The sequence below is a fragment of the Struthio camelus genome, chromosome 18 (assembly GCF_040807025.1).
Source record: "Struthio camelus isolate bStrCam1 chromosome 18, bStrCam1.hap1, whole genome shotgun sequence".
NCBI classification, from domain to species: Eukaryota; Metazoa; Chordata; class Aves; order Struthioniformes; family Struthionidae; genus Struthio; species Struthio camelus.
In genome coordinates, this window is record NC_090959.1 from 10,711,037 (window position 1) to 10,737,167 (window position 26,131).

Consider the following 26,131-nt stretch of genomic DNA (forward strand, 5'->3'; position numbering starts at 1 on the left):
AGTGAGGGACGCTGTTGGACCTCTCCTCCAAACAGTCCTTGGCCTGGTGGCTCAGCATGTCCTAGGCACGTCCCAGCCCGGGGACAAGGCCAGAGTTAGTGTTTAGTGGCTTCCATGCCGGGGACTCCTCCAAAATGTTATAACCCTCTGAATCTTATTTCTCTCCTACGCTAAACACAAGAGGCCCAAGGCAGCACCCATCCTGGTGCTGCGGCACACCGGGATAGGGCACATAAACATGAACAAGAAGTACAAGGTGGAACAGGCAACGCATGGAGCCTGTGCTGGAGAGCTGTAAGGCGCTAAAGTCTCCCCTGCCAGCTCTCCAAACAGCTTTAGAGCCCAGCAGTTGCACAGCAGCTATTACCATCATGCAGGCAAATTAGTCCAGCTCTGCGGGAAATCTCAGCAGTTGAACTACCTAAGAGCACGCAACGTTCGAGCATGTTTTGCTCACAATTTGTATGGACAAGCAGCACTGAATTCATTTTCAGAGCAGGAACCAAAACGCTGCTGCTCCTTTCAGACAAGGTAGGGGCTACTGCTAAAACTGCAGTCTCCAGCCCTGGCTCAGGTTACCACGTTACCCACCAAGGCCCTCAGAGGTCATTCCCAGCCAAGGAAACAACCTACAGCAAAGCAAATGGTTCTCTGCTCCCAGTCCCTATGGCCCTGCGCAAAGGGAGGGTTTAGGAAGGAGGATGGGGCTGGGAAAGGATTAGGACTGCTAAACCAGTTTGTGTAAGCCGGACCAGTTAATCTTCACAGAGCTTGGGATCTTCAGTTCAGCAACACTTTGCAGAGGGTGCAATGAAAACTGTTACTATATGGATACTATCAAGTACTGTTTTGATACATACACTATTTTTCCTTCATTGACAAGAATTAAAATCATTTCTTGTGAGGCATAAACCCCACTGTTTCCTACACCCACACTGTTCCTTGCCACTGTACATGCGCAAGGGTTTATTATTCTAGGGTTACTCATTAGGAACAGAAACTTATGTTCCATTTGGTGCTTGGCTGCTTAAGTTTGAGACGTGGACTATTATTTATTTCCTTGGGTGCAGGGAGAAGGAGAGGCTTGAGGGAAAGGGATAAATGAGGTATTTGTTCTGAAAAAGATATGAAGAAAGAATGTGGATTTTGCGATGGAAGTAGGGGGCTTAAAAACATAGCAGTTCTGCCAATTTTTTCAATATCCGCTGAAGGATGGACATATAGCTCTTCCCTCTACAGAGCAATCACTCTAACGCTGCCTGGAACACATTCAGCCCTGACATTTCAGACTGGTGCCCACTTCATCCCTCTTCCTCCATAAAACTAGAAGAAATAATATAGAAAAGATGTGCCTGTACTTGCTTTTCTGATAATATACTACAATGAGAGATACTGTGATTTCACGGCCAGAGCAACCTGGCTTGAGTTCAGGAGATGCTTTCTATTCCATTAAACGTCCTAAAACAAAACATACACCTTTCCTCCACTGCCTACTGGTCCTTGCTGCTCTTGCATCTTTTCTCACTGTATCACTGCAGCATAAAGACTGGAGATTCAAGTCTCATTTTCCTACAAAACCATTCTGACTTTGAATATGACAGATGATTATCATACAGTCACTGCAGCAATTAGGTAAACAGGAAAAAATATGTGTACTCATATATCGTCCCAATGCATTGGAATAGGGAGTCCCTCTAGAGCAGACATCTTTATTCATTTAAGTGAGTCCTTTCTGTAGGAGGAAGAACTTCACATGCCAATTTAATCCTCCTCAACTTTGCTAATAAAAAAAAAAATGCTTACGTTGCTTTCATATTGTTTTTGGGTTCCAGTGGGATCTCTAAAACTTTGGTGTTGCCAATGATTTTTTCATAGCTGGTGGTAGTGACAGTTTTTCCCGTAATGCGATGGACTTGATAGAATGCATGAGGTTTAAGTATCCGTTCGTCTGCTGTCCCAATGAAGATCTGAAGACCCAAAGGTTTGTTCTCCATGTAACCGTGAAGCTGGTAAGAAATTAAAAATCTGTTACCATCCACAGGACTTGCAATACCCTCATATTTAGAAACCAAAAAGTTCTAAAAACATGCATATAGATATGTAGACATATATAGATACAAAGTTATGTGTAGTACTAAAACCAGACTTTTTTCTACTCTCAGAGATAGATTTCCTCGTAAGAGTATTTGCTGGAGTCCATGGTACACGTGGGAGGCAGCTAATGAAAACATATTATTAATCTTATGATATGAAACATATCAAGAAGAAAAAAAAATCCAGACTTAAGCTCTCCATTACCAGAAATTTGTTAATTGTATCCAAAAAGGATTGATAAATCCACTAGCAGGGTACGTTTTTCAGTATGTTTATTTAATTTGCTGCGACCAGTTCCAAAATAAGTTTCAAAAGACTTTTGCCTGGTGCATGGATACAGTTGCAAAGTGGAGGTGACTCCCGGCACCTGCAGCCTGGGGCAGTGCTCCCTGCTCTGGCTGGTAGGAAACGCAGTAAGGAGCGAACAAAGCGTCCTTCTGCTGGCATCGCTGCCAGGAATACACCATCCCCCCATACGTTTTGATGTTATGGTGTATACGCCGTACCCCCATATGCTCTGATGCTATGGAGCTGCATGGACCTGCACGAGAGCTTTCCGTTAGCTTAACAAAGCTAACGGAAAATGCCCATTGGCTTCAGTGGGCTTTTGGTCAGGCCCTATGTGCTATCCAGCTTGTAAACACGTCTAGTTTATGTCCAACCTAACATTCACTACAATGGTTTTGCCCCAACTCAGCCTGTGACTCCTACTACAACTGCAGTAAAAAAATACCTTTTTTTCCCCCAAACAGGAAGTATCTAGAAAATGCATCTGTGTTTTTGAGAATTGAAATGCTAAATTATGTACAAACGTTTTAAAAAATTAATGACGCCTGCAACATCTTTTTCTCTGGCCTCAGTACGTGCACTCTCGGCCGCTCCCAACCCCTCCAAACCCCACTGGAAAGATAATCCTCCCAACCCCTCGTTCTACTCGAGTCACCCCTCGCTTCACATCTCTCCAGTTCCTTTGTCTCCTCATACCAGACGTAAGCTAGCTGTCCTCCCCTTCAAGCTCTTCTCTTCGCTCTCCCACCTCTCATTTTGTAGCCAGTTATCCATATCTATTCTCAGACTTCCCAAATCCAGCACCAAACACCAGCATTAGGTTCTTAAACAGTCACAGCATTGAATTTTCTGCCATTCTGCCTCGCCCCCAAGGGAGGCTCTGCACTTTCAATACCTACATCTCCACCCTACAAGACCCCCTAACTGCAATACTCTTCAATAGTCTTAAAAGAAAGAATACGTTCTTGTTCTCCTGAAGTCACTTATGTGGCCGGGGCTGATTCACTGCTCCTTGAACCTCATCCTTCCCCTCCTGTTTTTAGTCCACGTTCAGCCATGGGACTTGCATTACATTACATTGCAATCTATACAGGTAGAGATGATGGTTTCGTTCTGTAATTGTACAGTGCCTGGCACAAAGAGGTCTCAGTTCATGGCTGGGGCCACTAGGGCTCAAGGAAATAAAATAGACTCTTTTGTACTAAGTAGCATTTTTATAAAGAGCGTTTGCTGTTGGAGAAGCACACAAAGCCAGAATCCCTCCACAGGCCAGGAGATGAGGAAATATCTTTTTCTTTATTAACATTCAAAATTACAACTCAAACCATTCTAAACATCTCACATAACCAAAAATTAAAAACAGACATTCATTTATCTACCGCATAGCCAGCCATCTAGCTGAAAAGGAACTTTATGGTCTGAGACATGCTAAATTTGTTTTTAATTATTCTGTCCACAAACAAAACCTTGATGAAGCCATACAAAGCAAATAGTACGGAAAGATCAGAGAAAAGAATGATTAGCCTAATAACATTCACGGCCGAACCTTTTTTTCTCTTTTCTTTTCACCAGTCAGCAGGAGGTATCTTTGCATAGAGGGACTAATTCCCCCCTGGAACAGGACCACATGCAGCCTCCCTGCAACCCTGGCAGCCTCCCTTCAGCACAGTAATGCGACACACTCTTCCGAGCTACCATCGTTCATCAAGCATGTACTGGCAAGGCATGCAAAGACTAGCTCTATGCTCCAGGGACCCTGCAACCCAAGGGCCCAAGTTTGCAGCCTCCACCTACGCGAATAGCTCCACTGAAGACAACGGGACGTAAGGAAGGGCCGTGTATGAAAGAATGGCAAAATCCAGCCCAGCCACAGTGCGGACTCCTAGGGTATTTCAGTCGCGCAAGCTCTTCAGGGGATTGTTAAGAGGTGAAATAGGGTACAAAGCTCTGTGCAGACAGCCAAGTTGGCTCTAGGATGAGATGGAGAAGGAGCAGAGCTGGATACCGGGATGGTATCAGGGAAGCAGCTGTGCCAAGAACGTGATAAATACAATTGCAGCCACAAGGAGATTTAGACATGTATGGGGTAAAGTTGAAGGTTAGAAGATTAAAGGTAACGGAGGTCAGAACGACACGTCTGTTGGGAACAGGCATGAATGTGTGGATCATCCCTTGTTCAGTGGGCAGAGGCCCACTGGACGCCGTTCCTTGGAGAGCCATACTGAAATTCATCCCAAGCTTGGTACTTTCGGGATCCAAGATTTCCTGGCCTTCAGTGAAAAGCCAGTGCACAAAAAAAAGCCACCTTGTCTTTACAAGGGGAGAGGGAGGAGAGGGGAGTACATTTAAATACTGAGTGTGTTTATTCTCATGCCTGACAGCAATAGTTCTGCATGGATCCAGCTAAGATGAGGAGAGGATCCTCCAGACTGGAATAGTTATTACAGTGGCAGCAAAACACCACTTCTTCTGCCCCCTGCCCTGGCAGAACAAAATCCCTGAATTATAGATGGGAGACTGGAATGGAGGAAAACAGATAATGAATTATGAAAGAAAATCTGCCCCCAGTGAGCACATAGTCAGTAGCGGCTGTAATAGAGCCAGCTCTACTCACAATTTTTTAATACTGGCCACCTTTAGAAGTAATTTTCAGTAGTGGTTTTGCTCATGCATAGAATGAGTTCCCAAGGTAAAACTATTCACAGTCTTCTAATAATATCTATGTCTGTGGGTGTGTGTCCATATAAATACATACATATTTAAAAGAGAAAGGAATCGGTTTCCTGCTCATACAGCAATGTTTATATCACCTGCTGGACTAGGGGGTATAAAACACACAGTATAAGAGCTTCTGGTCCTTCAAAGGACCAGATTTTAAATCTTTTGTTTGATCAATAGAAGAAAGTAAGAAAATTACTTAGTAATTTATGACATCATGGCAATGCTTTGGGATGACATCGCTGGAAAATTAAAATAGTCTTATAAAATGCAAAGAGAATGAAAAAAATAGATACATGAGAGCCAAACACAGAGGCTTAAAGGGTACATCCTTATCTTTATTTGTTTACATTTTGTATTTAAAGGGCTAAGATAGGTGATGATTTACCATGAGCACTTCCAGCTACCTTTTACACTGCAAGAACATGCTAGGCTGACTTAGGAGCAAAAAATGAAGGTGGGAGCTCACAGACCTGCTCCAGGCATGTTACAATCAGCGTCCTAACCCCAGCTCTGCCGTAAACTTACTGCATGGCTTTGTTCATGTCATATAACCTCTCTGTTTATCTGTAACATGGGATTAGTGATGCTAACCCTACTTCCCAGAGACAGTAATGAGTTAATGTTTTGTGCTGCCTTTTTATAGAGAGAAATTCATTGTGAGCAAGAATGAAAGAACACAAAGGCTCTGTTTCAGATGCATCTTTCCGCAGTATTGAAATATGAGAGACCATTATTCTTGATAAACACTCACCTAGGCTATCCTAGCCAACCACTTCACAATTTAACCAAAAAGCTGATCTTTTCTGTGGTGGCGCAAAGAAGGGGAGAGGAAAAGCAGTTTCCAAAAGAACCCCATGGAGAAGTGAAAACTTAAAAGTTATTATTTTAAAAATGTTTTAGGTTCATTTTTTCTGCCCTAGCAACAATCAAATCACTCTAAAAGTCTAAATTTCTCAATCCTACAGTTTTGCTCATCTAACGGAAAGGGAGACCTCAGTTCACATTGCAATGAGAAGCAGCTGCCCAAGGGGAGGGTATGAGGCTATGCTATTTTTTTGGGCTAACTGGGAGTTTCACCAGAGACGAGACCAGAGGACCAACCCAGGGCCAAGGTGTTCTCTGTCTTTTTCACTCTTCTTTCAGTGAAGAAAAAAAAAAAGCATCTGGATTTCAGTTTCAAGAGAGTGAGACTCAAGAAAGATTTATGAATAGAGAACCCTGGAAGGAAATATTTTTGTGCATTATAAGGTGAGCTATTCACAATAAAACTCCCCCAAACTGTATACAGATCAGGCTGGAAAAAACCCAACTCCTTTGAGTCACATTTGCCACAAGGGGAAAGAGAAGCCAGACATGATGTGTACCTTTCCATACTCTATTTTGGGATTTTAGGATCCTATTTCTTTCAGTCAAAAGATTTTTCTTAAACTTTGCTTTTGCATTACTCTTAGAATATTAACATAGCCAGACATGGGCTGGTCTGTGACCTGAGGAAATGCAAAGCACTTTGGCAGATAAACAAATAACATCATTCAGAAAACAAGGAGGCTTTTCTTGTTTGGTTTGCTGCTACGATTGGTTTTCTAAACAAAATGGAAATTTGTGGAAGGATTAAAATTATTGGCTCACCTCTGCAAAAAGAAAACTCATTCATTCTGCACTCCATCCATGGATCAATATCAGTTAAATTTGTGAGAAGCGGTTAAACGCACATATTACTGCACAGAATGGCACATGTGTGAAATTCTGCATGCAAAAAAAACGAGCAGATGTGCCATTAGCAGCTGCACATCAGCCATCCAGTTACCCACCTAAACACACAGCTACTGTGACTCTGTGGGCAACTATAGCAAACGAGACCACACATTAGGCATACAAAAGAACACAATTTTTTCCTGAACTATTTTAAAGCCATGGTCTTCTTACAAACTGAGAACCCAGCTCCAAACACGCAAGCGCTTAAAGAGAGAGTTTGAAATTCAGTCCCTGTCCCAGTGTTCAGATGAAAAAACTCTCTGCATCTGCACCTCTGCGTTGTATAAACAGCAAACCCCTTTGCAAAAGTGATGCTTGCATCATTGCTTAGCTATGCTATCAAACAACTGAGTGGTAAATTGACAGTGGAGTCACTGAGAGAGGTGAATTCCTTAAAGATTTTGCAGGTGGTCACCTATAGATACAATGCATGTACGCAGCGAGGGAATTCAGTGAGATCTTTGAAATGCAGACCTCTGAACCTCAGACATAGTAACTTGAGTGTAAATATTATTGTATTTTACATAGAATAATATTATTAGCATGAGGTAGGAGGATTCCCAGTAGGTGGGGAGTCACATTCCTTTTAGATTTGTAAAAGGGGAAGCCAAGATAGAGAGGTGCAGTGATTTGCCAGGCCCCCTGGGGAAGGTGCAGCTCAAAGGCAACGAGAAACCCGAGGGTGCCGTCGCCCCGCGTGCAGCAGAGCGGCCAGCCAGCCTCACCGAAGGGCTTCTCACCCTCGGGCTGCAAATGGCACCAATGTGCACTGGCCACGTTACCTTGGTTCCTACTAGTATTGCAAGCTGCGGTACTTGCCTTTTTAACCGACAGGTTTTGGAGCCACATTGTCCTTAGGATTTCTAGTTTGGGTATTGCACATGAGAAAGTTAGAGACCTGGCCCACATGCTAATGTGATAGGCTTTGCAAGACAAAAGCAGGAGCATCTGCAAATCTTACCAGCACCTTTGAAGAGGCCTGGTGAAAACCTCACCTTATGCAACACAGACACCAGTTGCCTTAAGAGACAAGAAGGGAATAATTTGTTTCCCATTCATCCCAGCAGAGCCTTGCTTGTCAGGCATTTAGGTCTTTCTCCCCTGAGAATGGTTAAAGCTGCATCTTTAAAGCTGATTGCACACATCTTCCTGTCTAGACAACGTCAGCTACTGCCAGAAGGAAAGTATAAAACTGGGGAATGAATTCACTAGCCTTGGTAATTTTATTTGCTTGAAACTAATCAGCTCTCCCACTTGTTTCAGCTCACTGTAACATGAGGCTTAGCCTATTAACTGCCGCGTACGACTTGCTATCTCCCTGTGGAAGTCATTTTAGCTTGCCTCCGACCAGGGTGTGTATGTGTGTGGTCAGCTTTGGAAATAAGGCCACGGTGATTCAGATAGACAGTCATCAGCCGTTAGTGAAAAGTGGGAAAACAGAGCTCAGCTGGCAATGCTTAATTAGAAGTGAATACAAAGCCGCGTGAGAAATCGCTTCCTCCTACCGCTTCCCTTTTCCTGCTGTAGACAAGGAGATAAGAGAGCGCTTGCAGGCCCTTCCCAGGGCTCCCAAGCAGCAGCGCCCGGTTTCGGCAGGCAGCTCGCCCCGTTCCAGGGAGCCCCTGCGCCCTGAATGCCCTCCTTCCTCCAGAAACAGCAAGAGGCTGCAGAGTTAAACCGATGGCTTTGAGTTTTTGACACCACAAATGAGTCCTCTGCTCAGGCTCTCCCTCCGCCCCGAGGCCGTTTTCCATGCCAGCAAGCGTTTCAAGACAATACGAAGCAGAGGAGATGAAGATGTGCTTGTCTCAGTACACCCTGCTTGCCACAGCTCTTTCGGTCATGCCCGCTCTGCTCTTTTCCTGGTTGAAGGAACTCTGCATTTTCAGTTTGATCATTAATTCTCGTCATTAATGCACCCTGACTGCAACAACTTCAAGGATATTTTCAGGTCTTAATTCAACAATACGCCAACCAAGATGGAAAAGCTCACTGTATTGTCTTGGGGAGACTGGCCTATCAATAGCTGACAGTAATTAGCATAAAGACCTCATCCAGACACCATATCATGTAGCAGCTCGCCTGCTTGCTTTAGTTAGGGCTGACACTCAGCAATAAAGTTGAAACTTGTCACATGTTTTGGTTCACTTTAATGTACTTGGGACATAGCAAAAGAACGCAAACCAGAAGGAAATCTCTGCCTCGGTTTTTTTACTCCTTACTGAAGCAGTCTAAAAAGGCCTCAGAAGATAATCCTTTGAACATCTGATTCTCCTAAATGATGAGTTTTTATTATACTCATTTTTGCATGTTTCTTATTTTGGTGACAATCTTGTCAAAATTCCAAGGACTGAGTCTCATTTGCTCTACCGTTCCTTACAGTAAATGACAACCAGACTCCCAGTGTCTAACTGGGCTTTCTATTTTCACACTGGGCTAAAAGAGAGGTCTAGGCCAGGGAAGGCAACTCGCAGGAGAAAGCAAGTGAGGGTCGAAGCACAGTTTTGTTCCTGACACTTTTGACACTGACCTTCCATTGCAACATGGGCAAGCTGTTTCTGCTCTGTGCCTCAACTTCCCTACCCCTATGAAGAGCTGATCCCATTTTCAAGATGCTTTGGCTATCTCAGTTGAAAGTTAAAAAAAAAAAAAAAAAAAAAGGCATTATGCATCTGACTATTTACACATATGCAGATATGGGTATTTAGAGATCAGATTTTCACAGTTGAGTGAAAATGTGGTTTTCTTCATGCTAAGAAATAATAATTAAACAGCTTCCATGTGCATACATTCAAGACAAAAGTTTTAAACATCCTCTAGCAAGAAAAAGTTGTTTGTGCCACAAGTAAAATAGAGGGTGCAAGATTTCAACAGCACTGAGCCGGCAGGACCTAGGCCCACGGCTCTGCTGCCAGCGTCCCTGTTGGCTAGGTCGCTCCCTCGCTGGCCGTCAGAGGTGGCGTGGGAACAGCCATCAGCCCGGTGAGCTGGAGCAGAGTGAAGGGTGGCAAGCTGAAATGCTCTCTTATTGCCTAACTTTGCAGCTTCCTCTGCAACAGTCATTTTGTTCTTCCTGGCAGACAGAAGAAGTAGCAATGCTTCAGGTGCAGCACCGAGCACGCAGCCTCGGGAGCAACTTGTTGGCTGCTGGACAGCCCCGACACTGCGCTGAGCGGCTGAGATAGAGTGCAGAGCTTGAGAAGGGAGAAGACAGGGCAGAAGTAGCAGCAACAGCATCATGGAGCTACTCGGTTCAACCTGCAGTGAAAACTGATTTGAATGAATTGAACCTGCAAGCAAATCACCATTCTCCAGCAGAGCTCAGAGCCATGTCTCCTGCCAGAGGAGGGTCTGTGTCCAGGCACACGGGGTCGGTCCTTTGCTCAGGCACAGGTATTTGACTGAATGTCAGATTTGGGAAACAATCATGGCCAAAAAGCATTTTTGGAGAAAAAAAAGAGCCCCAGGAGCCTCTCTCCTCACCAGTTTCATTCTCATGCGGAAATCAGCAACAGGAGGCATGCTCAAAGAGCAAATAACTCAGGCCTGTTGGAAGCGCAGAGGTCTCAATAGTTGTTTCAGAATGAAATAGAGAGACCCTAGAAAATTTTCACCAAGAGCCAGGCAGGAGGAGTCCAGTCCCTTTTGCCCTGAAGAGCTATCAGCCTGCCGAGCAAAACGCTCCCCCAGGACACGGGAGACCCAGGTGCAGGTCCTTACTTGGAGCAAGGCAGGGTTGCGATTAAACAGACATTGGTCTTGAGAGGGAGGGAGGAACTAGAGGCTTAGCTGCAGAGTGAAGCAGATGACCAGAAAGCTCCAACGTGAGTTTACAGGACACTGCCCGCTGTGCATAAACTTCTCCTGCGGAGACTCTTACTGCGCTGTGAACGGGACAAGCTTTGCAAGCATCACTGCTGGGCTGCGAGCGTCCACGTGCACGGCTAACAGCCATACACGCTAACGCTGCTGTCCTGCACGCTGGCTCCCCCACGCAGACAAGTCCTGAGCGCAGCCCCCCAGTTAAAGCACTCATGAGAGTAGCCCAAGCCTCGGATCTACCTAATCAAGGAATTTGAACCGGGGCCTTTTGCATCTCAAAGTCATGTCTTTATCCTCCAACTGTTTGGTATATTTTCTGTTCCCTCCCCTCCACCAAAGTTACTTTCCATCAAAAGCAAAGCATGGTAGACCGGACTCTATTTTTTGGACACTGAACGTTTCAGCAACGACCTTTCAGTCGCTCTAGCACAAAGCGGCACCCAAACTTGGCACCCCAACCGCAAAGCAGGGCGATATCGCCTTGCCTGCTTCTGGGGGTGGTGCAACGCGCCTCAGTCAGAGCACACAACACCTGCGACACAGAAGGTATCGGTCCAAGGCAATTCCAGTAATTATGAAAAGAGCTTCTTAAGGAACCCAAAGTGGAGACCCTCTCCTAGCACACGCTCCCTCCGCGCGTAACCTCTGCCAGAGGGGCTGCATCCCTTCCACACACAGACATGCGGGTCCAGTTTAAAGACTTCAAGCAACACAGGATCCAGCTTGTTTGCAGATGATTTCTCCCACTAGCGAATTATCCTCACCGTTATCCCACAGTTCTCTTCTCGCAGGAGTACTAGAGAAAGCATTTATGCCTTGACAAGCCAGCTCTTCCTCTGATCTTGGTTTATTAGAAATCGTATTTGATATTCCCTGTTATTCCATCCAGTTCCATATCTTAACACAAGCCAAGTTCAGGCTCATCTGCCTTTTCCCACACTATTTTTGGTTTATCTAGTAATTTCATTTCCTAGGTGGCTCGAGTGAGCCTTCAGATAGACAGATGCCAAGGTTTGGGCATGCTGTTGCCGTGAGCTGTAGTGTGAGGGGTAACTGGCTGATCTACCCTTAAATCTGACGGGATATTTTTGAACAGAACTTCCCAGATCCGCACATCTGTCCTTGCAATAAGCACTTGTAACTGTAGTAAACATATCCACAAACCAACAGCTCCAAGCTTAAATGGCACGCACAACCATCACCGTGGTGCAAACAGCCCCCTGTAATCCTGTAGGTAAATTAGGCGTGAAATGCACAGTCAATTTGTCATGCACTGCCCTGTATGGGTATAATCCTTGCAAGATCCAAAAACAGCAGAGCCTGCTCGAGGCTCCTGCTTGCTAGAAAAAGGAAGTAAATGCAATGAGTACAGCACAAAAATCCTCTACAGCATGAGCCTGCTCCACGGCATGAGCGCAGCGCGGCCAAACACTGAGGAAGTGCAAAACGCACCGAGCTTCACTCTGGCCCCCGACTTCCCCTCAGCTAAACACTGCAAGTCGGAAGACAGACAGAAAAGGACTAAACTAGTCCTGTTTGCCCTTACCAGCAAATCTTCCTGGCAAGCTAGCTTTGATTCCAGTAGGACTGCATTTCTAATCAAGCCCTACTCGTGAGAGCACGAATCACAATATCAGGCTCTGAGCTGGCTCTGAGTTTCCACCAAAGGTCCTCGTTCTACTAATAAGCAAGAGAATTAGTTGCATGCTGGAAGTCACATACATTGAAAAGTCAGGGCCCCACGGGAAGCCTACACTAGAAAACAATGTCTTCTTTGACTTTGAAACCACAAGAAAACACATACGGCCAAATTCAAATTATAAAAGGAAAGTGGAACATAAGTTTGTTATTGCAAAGCAGCTCCTATGTGCTCCATTAACAACTCTATAATTACAGCTTCTTTATAATTAAAAAGGGGGGGGGGGGGCGGGCAATGACAGTCACCACAGTTTTAAAGGTTTAAACCCAAGGGAAAGCTGGGTGAATGCTGCAGAACGGAAAGGGCCCCTCTCCAGAGAGTTTTCCTGCATTAAAGAACTGCGGTAAGGAGGAGCCCAGCACACGCAGGCACGCCGCACGCCCCCCTGCCCTCCTTTTCAACACCCGTGTTTTGTAGACTTGCTCTACATTTGGCTGTTGCACCAGCATTAAACAGTTAGGTAATTCATTTAATTTTTTAACATGACATTCAGGCCAGTAAAAGCCCTAAAGGAGATGTAATTACGTCAGCAGGATGACAGCTCATACCAGAATTACCACCTCCCCTTGGCTTTGGAGATTGAGGTTGCGGGGAGACAAACTTGTTGGCCTCGGCAGTGCCTGCTGGAGGCTGGCTCGTGCCCAGGTTGCCCACCGCTGCCCCGCTGGAGAGTACTCCTCCAAAACCTCTCCCATGGAGGAACTGTCAACAGCTTCTGATAGCTTGTGCACCAAGGACGGAGAACACCAAGGACACCCGAGACGTCTGTGTCACCAGAGCTTTTGCTAACTAATGCTCCTGGGTGGTTTCAGGACGCTGGCTGCAGGCAGGGTCCACCCGAGATTTCTCCTCCTGCTGCAAGGGGGAAACGGGGGGAAGGAGGAGTCCTGGGGGTCCGACTCGAAGGGAGAAGATCCCGCCTGCCTCCCAACCACGCTCCCGAGTTTCACCCGTAGCTTTTAACTACCCAAGGATCTCTGTGTGCAGTGGGGGCCGCCGGGCTGAGCGCTGCGGCCGGGAGGGCCCACACGCAGCTCCCCCACTTCCTGGGGAAGCGCCGAAACCGCCCAAGCTGGTGCTTAAAGGCAGTAGGCAGCAGTGCCACCATTGACTCGTCCTCCCGCTCCAGCCGCCAGACACGAGCCACCGCACTGGCTTGCAGCAACGGCGCCGACCTCCGCTGCTCCTGGCGCAGCCTTTCCCGGTGCCAAGCTCGGGCAGAGCCCGTCGCCGTGTCGCGCTGGCCCTGATTTCCCTCTCCTTCTGCCTGTGGGAAGGTGCAAACGTCCAAGCCCAACAAGAGGCCTCTAAGGAGGAATTTTCACCCCCTGAATCAGGTGGTCACGGATGCAGGGCACATCGTGGGCTCGGCCGGTTGGCTGCATCGCTCAGGCCTCGCCCCGGGGACAGAGCGACGCCTTTGCGAATTGGGGGCCCGAGAGGCCCTTAACTGCTTTCGAAAACTGCCACCTCAGATTGCACTGAATTGATTAGATTATCTGACACAAGCAGTGGAAAGAAAAACAAGGTCTCCGATGAAAAACAGAGTTAACAATACAGTGAACATGACAGAAAAAAGTGAGAGACATTCATAAGTTACTTATGTACTGCTTTTCATTCAGAAGTATTTGAGCCTTTTATAAAGACACACTAGCAAAGCAATACATCGGGGAAAGAGCTGCTGAGAGCGCAACAAAAAACAAAATGCCAGAGTTGGGTATGTTCCTTTGAGAAAATTACTACAAATTACTGTGCTGAAGAGCTATGCAGAAAAGCAGCTTTCTTAACGATTGTGTACAGCCAAATAAGTCCAAAACACAGAGACGGGGAAAAAAAGCAGGGGAGGAACAGTAAGTAAAAATAAGGAAGCCTGTATGTATTCTTTTACCCCAAGACTTAGCTGAATTCTCATAAACAAAGTTTTAACGAAATAATATACCTCAACCTCTTTATAGTCCATGGCAGATGTACAATTGAACTTGATGCCCTGTGTCACTGCTCCCAGTTATATTGGGTGAATCCAGCAGTAAATCATATATTTACTGAGCACCTTCCCCTCCAAGGACACCCGAGGACTTCAGAACGTGGGAAAATTATCAGGTAAAATGGGTCTGTGTCAATTATACACATGACCTGCAACACACTTATAACTGCAACACATTTCTAATGACACAAGTACAGCTCCGATTATCCAGAGTATGTGGACAGTCATTTGCATAAAGCAACAGCCTATCCTCTATAAAAGCATTTCCTTTCACTCCCACTTGCTGCTAAGGAAGGACAAGGGCTCTCCTTACAGCTCCCTGAAATGTCACACAATTGTGTGAAACATCATTTCCACATGTTTGAATGCTTTAAAAAAAATGGCTTCATGCAAAGCACAAAAACAGACCCACTAAATTTAGTGGAAGTCTTCAAAACAATGTTTATATGGCTTTTAAGTGATCATAGACTCTGCTTGACCATGGGTGAAGCTCCTCCAAACCCAGTCTTTGCCACTAAGGTGGTCTTTCCTTCTCAGCACCATCTTAAACAATTGAAAGATAGAAGAACCTTTTCTGAAAAAATTAAAATCTCTGTTTAGGATCCTCTGTCTCTCCCCTCCTTTTTGGGAGGTAACAGAGGGAAGAGGTCTTATTTCAACATTTTTTTGTGGGCAGTATGAGAAAGAGACACCCATGCCAGCATCTAGCATGACTCAAGCGTTATCACGTGTCAAGGGCAATGGGGCTGCAAGGGAGTGAGCAATGCCAACAACCTCCAAATGTTAATATCTTCTGAGTGGTGGGAGTTCTTGGAGACATTATTGAAAATACTGCTGTGAGAGATCTCAAGGGATCCATCTCTCCTGTCCCCAGCAGAATTCAAATATATCCATGTCCATTCTAGCAGACGTTTGCCTAAAAGCATGCAGAGACGGAGATTTTTACCCCTCTGGACAGGGAGTCTGTTGCTGGGCGGACCTTGGATAGAACTAGGTTTGGTTCTCGACTGCCATCTCAATCCCAGTCTTATCTGTAAGCTCTTGATGCAGGAGCAGTCTCTGCCCTTCACAGGGGACAGCCTCTTTCAGAGCTTTGACCGGGGCAGCTGTAGTACAAACAAGAGTGGCCCTTCTAACTTGCTGAAAGAGTTGGAAAGGAGGAGAAAAATAATGTCTACCCCTCGCCTGCAGTCTCAGTGACTGGGTGGACCTGCAAGGCAATAGGTGTACGTAAACTTCAGCTTTGTCCTTGCTACACCGGATTTCCTTGCTGTTTTCAGTGACTTAACATCTAGGGGATACTCTCACTGTCTAAATATTGGCATTCAACATAGGTCCCTAAAATAGAAGCCCAGCTTCTCTATAGTTAATAGCAAGCTGCAGCTTCCTCCCAAGAGTGATTCAGAACACCTAAACTGGGAGCCTACGTTTCTCTGTGCAGCTCTAGGTGGACTCAAAAGTTAGGTGGTGTGAACGTTACATGGGCTTCTCTCTTCCTTCTGCCCAGGTAAACAAAGTAGTAAATGCCCTCTTCTGTATGGAGCATCTAACCAGAGGTTTTGGTTTAATCAGACTCTCCTTCTGCTACGCTGAGAGTGCAGAACTGGTGCAGAGTCTTGTGCACAAACTCTCGGGGCTAGACACGTGAAGAAGAGGAAGCAGCATCAGAAAGATAAACCACAAGATAAGGCCTGGAGGATATGAGATCTGCTGGTCTGTAGCTTCAGAGCACCCAAAAGAAACTTGCATGCAAAACAGTTTTCAAAAAATAAATACTGCAGGTCAACACCACGCTGCAAAACTAAGCCAGCATTTTCTCCTGTAGAAGGTTCAGATGGATAATGAGTCACAGGAAGGGTTAATTTAAAGGGAAGCTGTTAGAAAAAATTAAGAATCAGACAATATTTTAAAGAAGTTAATCAAAATGCTGGAACTGCATTCTATCAAAAGTGGCTGTAAAATTTAATAACCTAAATGAGGCATTCAGTCATAGTGTAAACCACGCTGCTCTGATGGGATTCTTCCACACTGGATAAGTTTGGCTTCTCTGTATTTAAGTGCAAGGATATAAGGCAGAGCACTGAATTCAGGGGAGTTGCTATGGAGAGGTCCTAGCACTCCAAAAAATCCGCAGGATGGTGGGTTCAAGTCTGTCATTTCCAAGGTGCCCTAAGTCTCTACCGAAAATTTGTAGCCCATAGGAGAGCTACAGCCCTGTTATCCCCAGGCAAGCAGCACCATTCCCCGCTCTGGGACTGGGAAGTGATAGATCTTGTTGAAAACTCATTTCATTTAATTTCATTGCAACCAGTTGCCTTTAACTCCTGCATACTTTCCTCAACACAGCATCTACTATTTAAAAATGGATGCTTGCCTGTTTCATTTTGTCTATTTTTGTACTGTTGAACTCGACAAAAATACAAAAGTTGAAATTCACTGAGGGGAAAAAATAAAAAAAAAACTTGGAGCCAAATAACTTTTACGACATGAAAACTTGGGATTTTACTAGCTTTCACAAGTTTCAGATGTCATAAACTATACAGGTGCAACTATCTCATTGCATTGTACCCATATGAACCTTGTTATGTTAAAATGAACACAAATCCAATGAATACTTCCATGTTTATAATAAACCTCCATAAAGAAACTGTCCATATTTTCCCCATATGCAGGCACAGCTGTGCAGAGGCACATCTGCTTGGGAGTCTTTAACACGGATCTTTGAATTTACAGTTCAGCATCCCTTAAGCCTGATAGTAAATTAGGATAAAACTAGGAATGTCAGTGCCTGTCTCCAACAGAAAATATAAATTCCTCTCTGATTGATAATGATTACAGGAAGGAAATAAAGCACTTTTATTTCCCCATTTCACAAGAAACTCCTTCATTGTAATAAACATCCTGTTGATAGGAATATATTGGGAAGGCAAACGATACAAGCATGCTGAGAAAAGAGTAAGTGCTGACTGGAGTTTGTGTATCCATGAGGCTGCAAACACATCACAGTGGGTTAAGAGTTTGTCAGATTCATAATCTAAAAAGACTGCACATCTTAAGGTTTATCAAATGTGATCACTACTTATTATTACCCTGCACCCTTTCCTCAAATATCCAACCCATGCACACAAGTCCAGCCCAAATGAAGTAAACAAACTCATTGATACAACAATTTATGGCTTGATTTTAAAAGGGGCTGAGCCTTCAGGGGAACATTTAACATATGTTTGATGTTAAGCACAAATCAACCAGTGAAATTAGTGGTATTAATCACATCCTTAAAATTAAGCATAGGCTCAAATGTTTTCCTGGCTTAGCCTTGCCATGGCAAGTCATGGTTGTGACAGGAGCACATGTAGGATGCACCCTAACTTCACTTAATAGAAGTTGTGGCTGTGGTTGATGTGTACAGTTACTGTATATCATTACTAGCAATATCATAATAGCACCTTGCAACCCCAGCCAAAAGCGTGGCTTTACTTCCTGACTGGTATTAGCTGAAATCAGGAGGAAATGAATGAAGAGACTGACGTGGCCCCAAATGAACACAGTTCAGCTATGCAATCATTATTTTACACAAAACTTGCCATGGTGAAGGAGAAGGCCTCCACCCTCTGTAACAGACTAATGGTTCAGCTCATCCTCCTTTCAGGTTAGCAGACAGGCAAATTTGGTTACCTCCATTGCTGTCAGTTTGCAGCCTCTTCGCCCCTTTCAGTTGTTTCTGTAGTGACACCAACCCAATTCACAAGTGAGCTCCTGCTGAAACTCCCTCACCCTTTCTCTCTAGGGTCACAAAATCAGGAAACATGACCCTCTCTGTATTTACAGCTTTAGAGAGGCCATCAAAATTGTCTTTGAAATCATCCCCACCGCAGCGTAATTAAGTTGTCCTTCTCTGTTCCTATCACACCACAACTATAGCTATTGCAGAGATTTCCTACTGGAGTCACATATCCAGACATCAGAAGAAGGCAGCGTTGCCACAGATGACGAGCAGAACTGCATGCGAGGGAGGACCCAGTGTCAGCAAGTTACAGATCAACCAAAATGAGTGCCTGAATTATACACAGACGACATTCTCTGACCTAAACTTAAATGTCCTTAAAATCAGAAGTTTTGCTACCTACCTGGGAGAGAAAAACAAGAGAGGAAAAGAGACAGGAGCTAAGGAAAAATGGAAATGCATGAAAAACATGACTAGCGGGGGGGGGGGGGGGGCAGGAAGAGAAATCTCGCTGGAAAAATAAAACTGCTTCACAGTATCATATACAAAGGATTCATGTCAGCTAATTGAGCTTCCTACCCCCCTTATATAAGCAAAAGCTTCCCACTGTGTAGAAAAACACTTGGCCACATTTTCCTCTTTTACACGGGTGAGCAGACTCTTGATACTACAATGAAATGAAAAGGAGCCGAGCAGCGTATGAGAAGAGAAATCAGGTTTTGAAAGCCCCTGAGGCACAGATGAGAAGACAGAAGAGTTTGCACTACTGTGCAAAAAGTGATTTGTTAGCCCAAAATAATTTTGAAATTAATTTCCCAAACTATTTGAAAGGTCTGCACAACCTCAGACTCAGCCTGCCCTGAAGACGTCTCAGTTTTGGATTACGTTGGTTCAGCGACTGCTGGAAGGAGGGATTCAAGCAGCTGGTCTGATGGCAGAGACAGAGCAGCTGGCAACCGCAGCCATCCCACGTGGCGTGGCCTGACCTGACGGGGAAGCCCTCAAGCTGGAGGTCAGCAACTGGACTGCATGAGGGCTGTGTTACTAACTCTTGGGAAACTGCAGTTTAAGCTCCATAAATTCATTCCTAATCCATCTATTGGTAAGGTTAACGACGGTTGCCTTGCCTTCTCTTAAACGCTAAAAGGTTTTGGATGAATCTCGTACCATTTGGTTGTAGGCAACAGCGGGGAGCCAAGGATCAAACAGGGTCAGAAATACACGTAGCACCTCCCTGTCACACCAACTTGCACTGAAGGGAGCTAGAGGAGCAAGGTCCAACACTTTCATGCACCACTTTTACTTCAGATCTAACATGATCTGCTATTTATTTTAAATCGCAGTTTGGACGCCATGCTAAGCTGAGCTTGAAAGCTAGGATGTTTGCACGTTTTGAACCTCACAAAAAGCCATAAGCGACACAGAAGAGGGTTTCCAAGACAAAATGGGTACAGCTGGAGTCCAGAACAGCTGCATAGCTTATGACAGAGTTTGATCACAGGAGGTTTAATATCTAGCACAGAAAAGATGGCAAATACTTTGGCTGAATGTCTGAGCTTTCACAAGCTAATCCAAGCCAAGCTTCCAAACTTCTAGAAATTCGTCACTGTCCAACCTGAGACAGTTACGTCTGTTTACAAACACACCCAGATGCATACGCTCCTCCCTTCTCAGGGTCATCCCCAAGCAAGATGCTCAAAAATGAACTCATCCCCAACTTCATTGTTATCCAGGTATTCTCCAATCCCTTACCTGGACGACGGGATGACCTCCGGTTGGTGCCTTAACCGCCCCCCGACTTCCCTCCGTCTCATAGTGCGCACGGTGGTGGGGCTTCGGCTGCACTTCGATCCGTAACTCGTAAGAGCCAGACTGGCTGGAGAGCGGCCACTCGAGCGGTGGGAGCGACTGCACGGGCAAGCTGGGCAGGGCGAGATCACACAGTCTGACACTCTTCTAGTACTTTATTTCTCAAAGCCCTGCTCTGCTCTGCTCTTCCTCCAAGTACCCCAACGTGGCTGCTCTCCTCCTCTCGCTGAAATGACTGGGCGCTTGCTATTAATTTCAGCGAGCATATGCTGCCCTAATCACCTTTGCGTTCATCCTGACTTTCAGCAAAGTTTGTAATCAGTGTTTTCTGTGGGCTCCTCTCCTAGCAGAAGCAAGGGAACTCCCTACTCTTAAATAGAAGTGTCTGTAGTGGTAATGTTATTTCAAAGATCCCGCCTCTTTTATCTAATTTTTGCTATGCATCTTAAACTTTGAGCATAGCTAATCTATATTGTGAAATGTTATCTCCATTCACCATTACTTACCAGTTGCATAAACTAGTAGTTTCTTTAAAAATACTATTTTAAAATAAAATTTCTGATTTCTATAAATAACAAGAGGAACAAGAATAAAATGCTAAATATTCTTACCTGATACTAGTTTTCCTGTTATGAAACAGACAAGAGTTTATCGCATGAAATGAATACATTAAGAAGTACGATAAGAACTTGTGCTGGATTTTAACCAACCGTTACCTTATTAGTATAAGCTGCTGCCAAGACTGCTCTAACAAAGCATGGAAAGTCACGGCCCATGTTCTTTTGCTTGCAATTTGTGTTTACTTGGTCCAGAACAGCATGGGATAACCTCAGCATGGGGATAACCTTGCCGACGAGAGGGCTGACAGGATTCCAGTTGCAACTGGAAGTGGAGTCACAAGTTTGGAAACCACTATCCTGGCAGATACGAGCTGAGCAGGGTCCAAACCTGCACGCTGTGCTGCCGGGTGTCTCTAGTGCCAGCGTCAGACAATAGAGCAAGTTGATGAGGGCAGGGCAAGCGACTGAGATTTTAGTTAAATGACAATTAACAAATTAACAACCAGCAATAAATCACTAGGGGATGAATGAATGTTCAGTCTGACTTGGAGTAGTATTCTCTATTTTGAATCAGGAATTATTTAAAGCATTTCCATCCTTGAAGGAAATTTCTGAGTGACATATTCACTGAATTTAGAGAAGCAATCAAACCATTTTCTTTAAAAGTGTTTGGACAGAGCGAGAGTCTCTGACCTTTGTCAAAAGCTGCTTGGAATTTGCTTTTTGGACAAGTAGTTTGGCAAACTGAGGTGAATTTGTTGTATATTGTGGCATCACTAACAACTTTCATGATGTTTCTTTGAAAACCCAGATTTATCTCAGAATCATAATGGGTTCACATGCACCCTGGCACAGTCACTGCCATCCCTGAATATTTAGCTCTGTTCTGCAGGAAGATCCACCCAAGGAAACACCTCCTAGGAGTCACCACGCATGGCAGAGGGCCTCAGGAGATAAGAAAACACACAAGCACAGTACGTGTTACATACCTGCAGAGAGGTATTGCAGGCATCAGCTGCTTTGTCCAAGATGGAGGTACCAACAAAATCGATTCTGGGGCTGAGTTTCTCCTGTCCTCCTGCTCACAAGGCCCATGGAAGTCAACAGTCTGAAAGACGTGACATGGAATGCTGTTTTTGTGGGAAGGCATCGATGAAGGATCAGGGCTGGTTTTCCAAATTTTTGTGGGAACACCACAAGAAGGATCCGTAGGAAGGCTGTTCATAGCATCCATGGAAATAGAAGCGCTGGGCAACTGTGTGTAAGTAACCGAAGAGCTGTCTTCTCTCAAAGGGATGCGAGGAGAGGATTGTGGAGAGGGGGTCCTTGACTGTCGTGGAGAAGTGGAAGGCGGCTGAGTATTGTAGAGCTCAGTGCAAGAGTACCTCCGTTTTGCACCTGGTGATGAAGACCTTGAGTTGGGACGGGGTGATGGTGAATGTTGTCCCAAGCAGGTTTCCTCCGTGATGCTTGTTCGTGGTGACATTATTGGAGAGGTTCTAGGAGAATAATGAGTATGGATGTTTTGAAACTGTGGACAAAGGTCATCACTAGGACCATTATTTGGTGAAACACATGGTGATGTGTAAGGAGAGAAATTTGTCTCTGAAATGAAACTTGCAGATGAGCCACTACTAGCTGGGCTCAAACACAGCGGTTCTCTGTAGCCCTCAAAGCCAGGGACAGGCAGGGTAACCCTGGGGCTAGTGGTAGCAGAGTTTGACTGATGTTCTACCAAGAGATCTGTGTCTCTGCTGCGGAAGGGACCCCCTGAATGAATCAGTTCATGATATGGAGTAATTTCAATCCTAGGGCTCGGAGCAGAGGCCCCTGCAGCGTTTGCAGGGTGTGCAGGTGTTGTCCCTATGCTATCTGGCTGTCCATATCTGCCCATGGGATCTGCAGAAAGGCTAGAAAAAGCCAGGGGGCATGGCTTGAGGCCACAGTCCAAGTCATCATGAGCGTATGTAACTCCAGAGGGTGGGCTGTTGGTTTTATGTGGAGTCGGTTCTTCTGGAAAAAGAAGGGTCTCTTTAAGACTATAAATACTACTACAGAAGCTGAGCAATCATGGATTTAAAAAAATGCATATTTATAAATGGGATGTGATCTGGCAATAGGTAAATATTAGATTCGCTTAATTATTTTTAACTACAATTAATGCTCGTGAAAAGTACTGGATTAACAGCCAGGGAAGCTCAAGTGCTCAGAGCAGATGCAGCATGGACCAGAGCAGTGCAAACTTCTCCACACTGCCCTGTCTGCCCCCTGCTACCCAAGCCCTGACCTAGAGGGATCACCTGCAAGGCTAAGAAGAAACTTCAGCCTCTCTGCCCATTTAATTGCTGGCCTCTCTGCTGATTCTGTCAAAGATACCGTTTGCATTGATTGAGGTGGTGTGATTTTGGTCAACTTTTGTCAACAAGGAGCTGGACTGAGACCATCACATCACAAAACTGGTTCCAAATAGGACTACGTAAAACTAAAAGGTTGAGAAGCAGGTTTTGGTGAAGGGAAAAACCCCCCACAACCTTTCTTATACAGCAAAGGCCAGCCAAAAAAAAGGCTTAATGAAACCAAAGCTGAATTCAAGCTCTTGAATGAAAAGCTCAGTTCTGTGTGATGATTTGTTTGGCTCCATATCATGTCAACAAGTTCTGGTAACAGGATTCACATGAGGAAGCTTCAGATGATCAGAAAATACAATCACAAATATTTGTAGGAAAAGGAAGAGAGATAGAAGGGATCCAGCCCTATGCTTACAGGCAATCACTTTCCAATTCCAACTCAAGGAACACTATGGCCAAAGAGGGATTATAACATTCAGAATAAACTAGTAAACATTCAGTCCAACATCCTCTCCTGGTGCAAAAAAAAAAAAAAAAAAACACCCTCAATTTTCAGAGATTCTCGGTTTTGCAAACTGTCCCCAGACTGCAGCACAGGTCTTTTCCTCGGCAACAGCGAATTCTCCTTGCTGTTCCCGAGTGCAGTCCTGATCTCATCCCACCACCCCTTCACATCCTTAACCCCAGTGGTGGCAGAGGGCAAAGTCATGCCAAACGGCCCAGGACAGACAAGGAACAACACATCAGCTGCCATGCTGTTGTGGTTACCCTAGTCTGGGAGCTGAACAATACTTGTCATTATGCAAAAGTATACAAAATACAATCAGGATTTTTATACGTTTTTAAAGATTTCAATATATTCGGCAGAAAATATTTGAAATGGCACCACAGTTAGAAATTAATTGGCACTGTTCACCCTCAGGCAAAGATCAATACGTGTCAGAGGCAAAGAATGTTTCATTTAAATATTCAAATAACTTCTCCAGCATTTTCTCCGACTCCTACACTACGTGAGACAGCATTTCTCATGAACAAATAACATTACACACAAAACCAGGTAGGAGCTGGCTGTACTTTTTGCAAAAGTAGTGAAAGGTTGTGAAACTTTTACACACAGAAATACTGTGTTTTCATGTCAGGGGTATTTTGTTAGTTCTCAGGTTTAAATTCTTCTTCATGTGAAAGCAAAATGATGGCTTTGTAGCGAGCATATAAAAAAATTCAAGGCTATCTTTACTTTTTGGTGATGAGCCTGTTCTCACCCTCAAAAATGGCAACATTTTGCAAGTGAAGAACTCATTAGCTGCATGAGGGAATTTTCGTAAAATTAATGCATCTTCAAGACTGCAAAAACAAAGAAAAAGCTGTAGTTTGGACAAGTTCTACTTTTTGTTCCGAATATTTTGCACAACCTAGAGTAAATTCTATTCAAATTTGGCAGGAATTGCTGAGCCATAGTGTTTAGTGAAAAACACCAAGCAGCCAACCAAACAAACCAGCACACAGATTTGGTACGTGACAGCAACCCGGGCAGCTGGAAGAGTCTCGCTTGCAGATCTCTTAAGGTTTCCTCTGGCTTTTAATCCCAGCGCATAGCTGTTTTAGGATAGGGAAAACAGCAACAAGAGTAACTGAATGTTGAAGTGAGCATCTTTTAGCATCGTTGATATCAGAGCTTTGGCATTCACAGAAAAGGACTGTCATTCACATCACTCAACTTCTGAGGCATCAAGCATATATACTGATGCTATGACTCACTTCAACAAGAACATCTCCCTCCCAGGACTGAACAGAGCCACGCAGCCCTGCACAGTCACACAAAGCATCATCCCCATTGCTTTCTGAAGAATTACTCCTACTTAAAGTGATGCAAGAGAGCCAAACGAGCACCCAGCAGAGCAGGGCTTGACATCAAGGTGCAAGACAGGAATTTGTGCAGTGCCTCCGTAATCGCAGAAAAGCTCTCCACGCCAGATGATCTCACATCAAGGAACGGACGACTGTTTCAGTTCCCCATTCACCTCATCTACAGTAATTCACCTCATCTACATGTATTCACCATACATGTCAAACCGTATCATCAATGCTGTCAGCTGGCAGATAGACACACAATAAACATATCTGTGCGTTCGAGAGCAATTTTTAAGGCCCTGCAAATAAACAAACACAGCCCACTTTTTGCCAGTAATAAACTGAGCTTTACTTTACATTTTCTTTGCTTTTCATTGAAATATTTTGTGTTTAAACGAGTACTTTCATCCTTGCCATTCACCCTCCCTCTAAGAGGATTCACGTCCTAGGTATTAATAACAATGCTTATGCGCAACAGCGAGCTGCAGCATGACTTTGCCTTCACACAGCCTTCTTCACAAAGCGCTCCAGAGCGTTTACGGGCCACGCAAGCCGGCATTGCTCACCCATTGCTAATACGCAAGAAACGAGGCAGATACCCTTTGCCAACCAGGCAACACCCATGGCCTTTTTTGGAGCAAAACTATTTCATTTCCCCGCCGTGGCGATTTATCAGTGCAGCAGGCAGGAGCATGGGCACGCGGGCAAGGCTCTGGCTGAGAAACTTCAGCTCGTTTCTAGAGCGTCTGGGAAAGTGCAATAAGCAGAGGTGACGGGAGCGGGAGGCCGGTGCTCTGGCTGGGGACGCTCCCCAGCACGCCCAGCTTCTCCAGCTCCCGCTGACTCAGAGGAGGCTGCTGCTCCCTGACTCATCCACATGGCTTTGGCAGGGCTGAGGGGGGCTGGCTTTTTGGGGACGTCTCCTGCCCAACTCCCAACCCTGCACAGCTTCAGTGGTGCAATGAAACTGTCGTCCGAGGCAGCTATTGCCCACAGCTGCAATGTCACGGGAACGGTTGCATTGGTACAAACGCAATAGTGCGACCTGGCCGGAGGAGGAAGAGACAAGGCCAGGTGAAGCAGCAAGTCCTGCTTTCCCCAAGGAGACCGCTCTTCCATTGAAATCTATAGAAATTTAGCCTTTAGTTTTGGTAGGAATGGGACTGGATCCTTCCGCTCGCTGCCAGTTTGGCCAAGACTGCCCGGGGTTGGCATCTGCTCCAGGACTGGGGAAAGCCCAAGCCGACATCCCGCTTCCCCACGTGAGCTTGGTTTCCTAAACAGCGGCAGCCTCCTGCGCCGAGGGGCGACACGGGGGCCTGGAAAGAGGCCGTTCCCGTGACCAGGGCCAGCCAGCCGCTTTCCCTCCACGGCCACGGAGCAGCCCAGGCCACGGGAGGATGCAGGCAGGTGGCAACGATGCCCACGTGTCTCCTCAAGGAGAACCGGCTGAGGGGAGCAGGAGCCACGCAGTGG

At 45.3% G+C, this 26,131-nt stretch overlaps 1 protein-coding gene across 5 annotated transcripts in view; it reads right to left on the bottom strand.

Moving 5' to 3' along the window:
* Positions 1 to 26,131, bottom strand: part of NFATC2 (nuclear factor of activated T cells 2) — a 104,368-nt gene that overhangs the window by 65,048 nt on the left and 13,189 nt on the right. For 3 of the 5 annotated variants that reach the window (XM_009684024.2, XM_068912356.1, XM_068912354.1), the window contains exons 2-4: positions 21,446 to 22,469; positions 19,840 to 20,008; positions 1,804 to 2,006 (exon numbers count right to left, since the gene is read on the bottom strand). In XM_009684024.2, coding sequence (XP_009682319.2) covers positions 1,804 to 2,006; positions 19,840 to 20,008; positions 21,446 to 22,469 — 1,396 coding nt within the window. The remainder of the gene's footprint in view (positions 1 to 1,803; positions 2,007 to 19,839; positions 20,009 to 21,445; positions 22,470 to 26,131) is intronic. The other 2 variants (XM_068912355.1, XM_068912357.1) reach the window with 2 other exon arrangements.